At 44.6% G+C, this 8,750-nt stretch overlaps 1 protein-coding gene across 25 annotated transcripts in view; it reads left to right on the forward strand.

The window, feature by feature from the left end:
• LOC129868843 (protocadherin gamma-C5-like) overlaps positions 1 to 8,750 on the forward strand; it is a 138,984-nt gene that overhangs the window by 83,679 nt on the left and 46,555 nt on the right. Inside the window, exon 1 of one of the 25 annotated variants that reach the window (XM_055943158.1) lies at positions 220 to 2,693. The exons of 23 other annotated variants lie outside the window; for them this stretch is intronic. In XM_055943158.1, coding sequence (XP_055799133.1) covers positions 429 to 2,693 — 2,265 coding nt within the window. In that variant the 5' untranslated portion in view covers positions 220 to 428. Of the gene's footprint in view, positions 1 to 219; positions 2,694 to 8,750 lie in introns of those variants that run through there. One more of the 25 variants, XM_055943159.1, reaches the window with a different exon arrangement.

Consider the following 8,750-nt stretch of genomic DNA (forward strand, 5'->3'; position numbering starts at 1 on the left):
GCTTCAGCTATATTCATGTATCACATTCTTATGCAGTATGTTATGATAATATGGAGGAGAATTTTGCAAAAGGAAATGTGTAACTGTTTTATGTCAATCATTTGTTCGGTGTTTTGAAGTTTGACACATTTTCTTTAGTAATGTAGTACTTAGTTTGAACCCTGAGTGCCGCTGTTGATCGCATGTAATATTTAGCACAATCACACTATGGTTCCTACTATAATAATGCGCTTAGCAACGCCCAGAGAGCACATTAAACTGGAGACCCAGTTGATAGAATAAGGGCCCTGTTCTGGATAGTACATTAGTTCTACAGAAACACCTTGTTCTGTAAACGGACGTCACGTTGACTGGATTCTTGAAAAATACGTTCTAGGATTTATTTTCTGCCTTAATATTGTGTTTTGGCTTTGGCTTTTTGTCGTGAAATGGCAATGAGAAGGAACAACAGGCTCTTGGAGTGGCTATTGTGCATATTCATGGTTTGCGCCTTCTCAGCTTACGCTGTGTCCGGACAGGTCCGCTACTCCATCCCGGAGGAGATGACGGTGGGCTCCTTTGTTGGGAATATAGCGAAAGATCTGGGACTGGAGCCTCAACGGCTTGTAGCCGGGAGAGCTCGGGTTTTCACCGCGGGCGGCAGTGAGTACTTGAGGCTGGACAGAGAGAAAGGACAATTGTTAGTGAAAGAGAGAATGGACCGGGAACAGCTATGTTTGGAGATCTCAGTATGTAGCTTCAGTTTCGATGTGATTCTAGAGAACCCAATGGAGATGTTTCGGGTTACAGTGGAAATACTAGATATCAACGACAATAGCCCCGTTTTTCCAAAAAAGGAAATTGAATTGGAAATTAGCGAGTCAGTCCTACCTGGTGCGCTTTTCTCTATAGAAAGCGCAATAGACCAGGACGTAGGGGAAAATACACTACAGAAATACGTATTAAACCCCACGGATCATTTTAATCTTAAGATTCAAGGTCGTCTAGATGTAAGTGAAAACATAGAGATAGTACTTCAAAAAGCCATGGACAGAGAAAGGACAAAGCATCACTATTTGACTTTAACTGCTGTCGATGGCGGAGACCCTCGAAGGTCTGGAACAGTTAAAATCCACATTGTGGTTCTCGATGCCAACGACAATGCCCCGATATTTAGCCAAGCTACATATAAAGCATCCGTTCTAGAGAATGCTGGGAAGGGCACATTGGTTACAACAGTGAGCGCGACAGACGCAGACGAGGGATCTAGCGCTAACATAGAATTTTATTTTGAGCATGCTACCGCCACTATTCGAGAGCTATTCACAATTGACCCGATATCAGGTGAGGTTAAAGTAGTGGGTGATATAGATTATGAAAGAAACAAACAATTTAGGATAAAGGTAAAAGCTAAAGATAACGGTGGCTTAACAAACTCATGTGGAATCGTTATTGATGTTATTGATATGAACGATAACCCTCCGAAAATAACCGTCATGTCCTTTTCTAGTGCCCTACCCGAGGACTCAGTCCCTGGCACTATTGTAGCCATGATTAACATCCAGGATCTTGATTCAGGCGACAATGCAAAGGTTTCATGTTCCATTGATCGCAACCTTCCTTTCAAAATTGAATCAGCTTTAGCAAATTACTACAATCTGGTGACTGACTCGGTATTGGATAGAGAACAGACATCAGAATATAATGTAACAATTACAGCAGTAGATGGAGGCTACCCGCCTCGCTCAAGTAAAAAGACGCTCAGTTTAAAGCTTTCGGATGTGAACGACCATGCGCCCCAGTTCCAACAAGGAAGCTATGACGCCTATGTGTTCGAAAACAATGCCTCTTCTCTGTCTTTCTATTCTGTCAGCGCTACAGATGCAGACTGGGGACCAAATGCTCGGGTGTCATATTTCCTTGAGGATGGTAGTTTAAACGGAGCTCCGCTCTCCTCTTATGTGACTGTAAATTCAGACAGTGGGGTGCTTTACGCAGTGAAACCCTTTGACTATGAGCAAATTAAATCTTTCAAAATACATGTCAATGCACAAGATGGAGGCTCACCCCCATTGAGTGGCAATGTGACTATAAACATATTCATAAAAGACCAGAACGACAACGCGCCTCAGGTTCTGTACCCAGTACAAACTGGTGGCTCTCTGGTGGCGGAAATGGTGCCTCGTTCAGCAGATGTGGGCTATCTTGTCACTAAAGTGGTGGCTGTTGATGTGGACTCCGGACAGAATGCTTGGCTCTCATATAAACTGCAGAAAGCGACAGACAGGGCGCTGTTTGAAGTGGGATTACAAAATGGAGAAATAAGAACCATACGCCAAGTCACTGATAAAGATGCTGTGAAACAAAAGCTCACTGTTATAGTGGAGGACAACGGACAGCCCTCTCGATCAGCTACAGTCAATGTGAACGTGGCGGTGGCGGACAGCTTCCCTGAAGTCCTTTCAGAACTCACTGACTTCACAGTGGACAGGGAATATAATGGCAACCTGACTTTTTATCTAGTGTTGGCCTTGGCTGTGGTATCAGTTCTGTTCATATTCTCCATCATTGTCCTTATCACAGTTAAAATCCACAGATGGAGACAGAATCGATTATTCTTTAAATCCGCAGCAAACCTCCCCGTTATCCCATATTACCCTTCCGTTTACCCAGACGGAACCATGGGAACCCTACAGCGTGTGTACAACTATGAGGTGTGTGGAACCACTGACTCTAGGATGAGTGACGTGAAGTTTGCTATGCCTTGTAGCCAGAACACACTGGTGGATGTGGGTCGCATGGGGACAATGCAGAGAGAAAAGAGGGAGCAGGAGGATGGTGATGTGTCTGAAGAGGTGAGACTCCAATTCTGTCCTTTACTTAGATAAGTATGTAGCTTGTGTACATCTGACTGACTGAGGGATGTTTCTACACTGCAATCGTCCTATTCTTTGGTGTCTGTGTGATCAAGTCAACCTTTACCATTGAGTCATGTCAGTAGCATGGTCCAGAAACTGAATTGGTGGCTGGACTGCAGGCAAGCATACTTAGACCCCATTCTAATCTGTGTAACAGTCTGCCGTCTGAGTCTATCCATATGAAGGGGTGCACATATTGAATCTTTGTAGGCCCATTTTACCTTTATTATGTGTAAGAGTTTCCCACTACATGTTGTTGACAGCGCTACATGTAATTGCTGTCTAGTCGTGTCTGTGAGTGTTATTCATCTCTCTGTGTGTCCCAGCCAGCCTATCAGTAATTCTAAAGAGCATTATGGAGGCCAGATTGCTCAGCAAGTAGCCTTTGATGTCATGGTTCTGTGTTAACCTGTTTTACGTGATTCATGAAATGCACTGCAACACTGTGTCTATGTTCATCGGGTGATTACTCTTTTCCATTCTTATTTACCCAGCAGGTGTGCAGATAAAGGTGCAGGTTATGAAATCACTGTATCAGTGTCATTAGGTCTCGTCTGACTAACAGACTGATCGACTGACCTGACTGGGTGATTGACTGGCTGACTGACTTGACTGGTTGACTGACTTGACTGGTGGACTGACTGACTGGTTTACTGACCTGACTGGTTGACTGACCTGACTGACTGACTGGCTGACTGGTTGACTGACTGATTGACTGGTTGACTGACTGGGTGACTGACCTGACTGGCTGACTGACTGACTGGTTGACTGACCTGACTGGCTGTCTGACTGACTGGTTGACTGAGCTGACTGGCTGACTGACTGACTGGTTGACTGACCTGACTGGCTGACTGACTGACTGACTGGTTGACTGACTTGACTGGTTGACTGACTTGACTGGTTTACTGACCTGACTGGCTGACTGGCTGGTTGATTGACCTGACTGACTGGCTGACTGACTGGTTGACTAACTGGTTGACTGACCTGACTGGCTGACTGACTGACTGACTGGTTGACTGGTTGACTGGCTGACTGACTGACTGGTTGACTGACCTGACTGGCTGACTGACTGACTGGTTGACTGACTTGACTGGTTGACTGACTTGACTGGTTTACTGACCTGACTGGCTGACTGACTGGTTGACTGACCTGACTGTTGTCTGACTGACGGGTTGACTGACCTGACTGGCTGACTGACTGACTGACTGGTTGACTGACCTGACTGGCTGTCTGACTGACTGGTTGATTGACTGGTTGACTGACTGGTTGACTGACCTGACTGGCTCTCTGACTGACTGGTTGACTGACTGGTTGACTGACTGGTTGACTGACCTGACTGGCTGTCTGACTGACTGGTTGACTGACCTGACTGGCCTGACTTGACTGACTGACTCACTGCTAATACTATCAAATAATTGTTCTGAGGACCCCTCATTCTTCTCTGTCCCATGGATCTTCCCTCTCTCCATCTGTATTTTTATTTCGCACTTTCCTTCCCCCACTTTTTCTCCTCTTTCCTCTCCCTCTCTGTACAACACTATGGTGCTTGGGCAAACTGACCCACTTTCCCCCTCACACACTGCTCTAATATTCTGTGTTGCTGTGGTGCAGTAATGGGCTTATATGTCTCTCCCATCAGACACTGGGCTTAATTCCATGGCAGTGTTACACTCATTCCTGTATGGAAAACTGTCACTGCTCTGTATTCAGAATGAGTGTGTCTGTTGGGTAATGCTATATAACTCTGTCTCTGAGTCTGTCTGTCTGTAACCAATGGTCTTGCTCAGTACTTGTCATTCACTTTAGTAATGTCCCTTTTATGTCCATGGCTCACAGGTTGTAAGGGTTTAGACTGGATCTTGTTAGTGAGTGGAGGATTGTATGTAACATGGCATGCTGTTAACAGTGACAGGGATTTCAAACCTGCCTAGTAACAGCCAGCAACAACGTCACATCTTTGCCTTCATTTTAACCACTAGGACTAAAGCTTGGTTACCAGGGTATTTTTACGAGCCATAGGAAAACAGAAAAGACCAAAGACTCGTTTTAATGGTTGTGTTCATCTGCATGTGTGTGGGTTTGTGAGTATAGTTCAATTCAGGCAATCTCTAGTGTAATGCCCTCTTCTCTCCAGCGTACCAGGAAGATTCACCTCAAGCTCATGCACATTGTCATGGCAACACTCTCTCCATACAGACAGTGCTGCAGATTCCGGACATAAGAAATGTTGTGTGGTTGTTGACTTGTAAATAACACTGTTCATAGTCTCGTGATCTTTCTGGCTAGAGCAAGTACTGTTCTAAAAGCTGCCTTGTCTTACGTCGTCTCAGCATGTTTCTAGGTGTGCATGCATCTGTGCCTGTCTGCATACCAGACAGAGTGATGATTTGAATTATCTCGTGTATTTGTAAAAAGCCAGTGTAGCCCTGTAGTTACACAACACGTCATGAAGGCAAGAAGTTGGCTGGACTCATTTGATCCAGAAGCACTGAATCCTTTTGCCCTGAGTCTCACTGCACTGGCATGACAACTGCTTGCAACACAACACTGACCCAGTTTGAGCTGCCTCCTCTCTATTTCCTGTTACGTTTGAGAGTGACGGGACAGCTTAGTTCTGTTCCATTCTGCTGCCTCTGTAACTACCCATCAACCACTCTGTCTTAGCCCCATTGCATGTTTGCACTTAGTTAGTTGAATGAATAATCACAATTTACATTTTAGTCATTCAGCAGACACTTATCCAGAGCGACTCACAGTAGTGAGTGCACACATTATGTATTTACACAAACGTAGGCTTACACCTGTACTATGCTGTCACAGTGTAGTTTATACCCATGTAACCAACCTTTTGTCTCTCTCTTTGTCTCTTCCCCACATAATCACAAGCACTCACTTGTCCATGTCAGACGTGGATGTTGTCAGTGTGTCCTGTATGTGTCTGTGTAGCAGCCAGTGACTGGGTGGCATATTGGTTGTATTGAGCACACAGTGTGGAGGCAGAGGGAGGGGGCAAGGCGTTGTTGTGCATCATGCAGCAGTATGAAGGCTGTGGGACGCATGTTTCACATTGGCACTAGCTTCTGTCCTGCATATTATCATATAAACCCACAAAGGGTCACAGAGTCTATTAATTTCTAAACATCTCTCTCTCTCTCTCTCTCTCTCTCTCTCTCTCTCTCTCTCTCTCTCTCTCTCTCTCTCTCTCTCTCTCTCTGTCTGTCTGTCTGTCTGTCTGTCTGTCTGTCTGTCTGTCTGTCTGTCTGTCTCTCTCTCTCTCTCTCGCTCTCTCTGTCTGCTCTCTCTCTCTCCCTCTCTCTGTCTGGCTCTGGCTATCTGTCTCACTTTCTGTCTGTCTGTCTCTCTCTTTCTCCCTCTCTCGCTCTCTTTCTCTCTCACACAAACACTCTCTCTCTGTCTGGCTCTAGCTCTCTCTCTCTCTCACACACACACACACACACACACACACACACACACACACACACACACACACACACACACACTCAATCTGTTTCTCTCTTTCCTCTTTCTTCATCAATTCAATTTGCTTTATTGGCATGACGTAACAATGTACATATTGCCAAAGCTTATTTTGGATATTTACAATATAAAAATTAAAATGAGAATCAAAATTGTCAACGGGACAACAGTAACAACAATAACCAAGTGTCAAAATAACCATACATTCAACAATAACAATAAACATACAGTAGAGTACATGTGCAGGTTGATTGGTTTGTCAGACACTGTCCCTCAATTTATGGCAGGTAGCAATGTAGTGCGCTGCCAACCCACAGCTCTCTGCGTCTTCCCCCAACAGGACTGGTAGCCTTCTCTCATCAGAGAGGTCTTTGAAACCTTGAATAAGGGTTTCAAATTTGGGAAAATGACACTCTCTAATTGTTTTATATTTTTGACATTTGTCAGGAAATGCAGCTCCGTCTCAGGTTCTGCTGTTGTGCAGTGGTTGCAGAGCCTTTCCTCTACACTACAGGGAGCCAGGTTTTCCTGTGTCTACCCTTCTCTTCATCTCTCTCCCTGTAACAAAAAGCTTCTCACTATGTCACGTCAGTATCTATTTCTACTCTCCATAGCCCTCTAGCTTGGTTCAACACCACAGCTTTATACCGTGAGGCTATAGACTGAATGTTTTTTATAGAACACTTCCCACAGTAAGACCCTGTCTTAACAGAGACTGTGTTTGATAAGTAGCCCTTTGGCTTTACACTCCTGGCTTTGGGTTTTCCCTATCTGTAATAACAGAGAATTAGAATGCCATGAAAATGTGCTCGGCTCATCTTGAGCTATGAACATACAATGCACACAGCACATCAATACTTAATTTGCACAGTAGCCTATACCTTTCCCTTTCCATCATTCATTTGAATCAAATGTGTTTCTCTGTGCATGGTTTTCAGACAGCTTGCAGTTGCCCAGCCCACCCTTCCACACCGACACAGAAACATTCCACACATTAATTCTCATGACTGTCTGAGTCACGCTGAAGACTGCACCATTCCCTCAGAAGTTGCGCGCGGCGACAGCTTAATGTTTGGGTGTTTGATCGAAAGGCAGTGTATTACAGTGCAGAGACAGAGAAAAGGGACCCCTGCCGTGGACCATGTTTAAGTCTTCACTGAGCCGCAGTGGGGCTGGGCCAGCAGGAATGGGAAACATGTCTGGATTATTTTGTCTGAATATCTCTGTCTCTTTTTCTGGGGAGATGATGTGTGTAACGTTGGTTTCCTACTGTCAGTGAAGATGATATCGTTGCTGGTGTTTGTGATGATTGTGATAATAAAGATAAGAACAATGAGAAAAATCATGCTCTTCCTTGCCTGCAGATCAAACCATGTCTTAACTGTTGTAGAGACCAAGCACAGTAAAACAATAAGAAAAACATGCAAAGGATTTAGTGACATAGTGCCTATATTTTGTGTTTGGTAGTAACAAACATGTTTTGTTGGTGATGGTAAACCTGCTTGTGTTCCCCTGGTGGTCAAATCAAATTGTATTTGTCACATGCACCGAATACAACAGGTGCAGTAGACCTTACTGTGAAATGTTTACTGACAAGCCCTTAACAATGTAGTTCAAGAAACAGAGTTAAGAAAAAATGTCTAAATAAACTAAATTGAAAAACAAGGCTATCAGGGTTGGTACCAAGTCAATGTGCGGGGTACAGGTTAGGCAAGGTCATTTGTAAAGTGACTATGCATAGATAATAAACAGTGAGTAGCTGTCAGAAGCTGTTAAGGAACCTTTTGGTCATAGACTCGGCCCTCCGGTACCGCTTGCCGTGCAGTAGTGGAGAGAACAGTCTATGACTTGGGTGACTGGAGTCTTTGACAATTATTTGGGCCTTCCTCTGACACCGCCTGGTTTAGAGGTCCTGGATTTCAGGAAGCTTGGCCCCAGTGAGGTCAGGCACCGACCTTATGATTATAGGGCCCAGAGTTTACCCTGATGAAGGGACCTGACCAGGAAAACCTCAGGGCCCTACTCACGAAGCATAAGGAGAACATTACGAAAACACTGGTCTAATACTACGGTTGTTGCACACATTGAACCCACACTGCACATGCACAGAATGATATACAACACAGTGGTCATGCTAAGTGACTGTGGTCATGCTAAGTGACTGTGGTGAACATGTGTCAGATTGGTCTGTATCGGAACTCTTTTTCTGTTTTGATAAGTATGTCTCTGTGTGCTGTGAGTACAGTCCTTGTCCTAATCTAATGAATATGTCTTTCTTTTCTCTCTTTTCCATGTCGTCACTGCATCTGCTCCCTCTGTGTTTCTCCAAACAAGGTAAGGTCAACTTCTTCTCCTTTTCCACCAGCCAATTTATCC

The sequence above is a fragment of the Salvelinus fontinalis genome, chromosome 13 (genome assembly GCF_029448725.1).
Source record: "Salvelinus fontinalis isolate EN_2023a chromosome 13, ASM2944872v1, whole genome shotgun sequence".
Classification (NCBI taxonomy): domain Eukaryota; kingdom Metazoa; phylum Chordata; class Actinopteri; order Salmoniformes; family Salmonidae; genus Salvelinus; species Salvelinus fontinalis.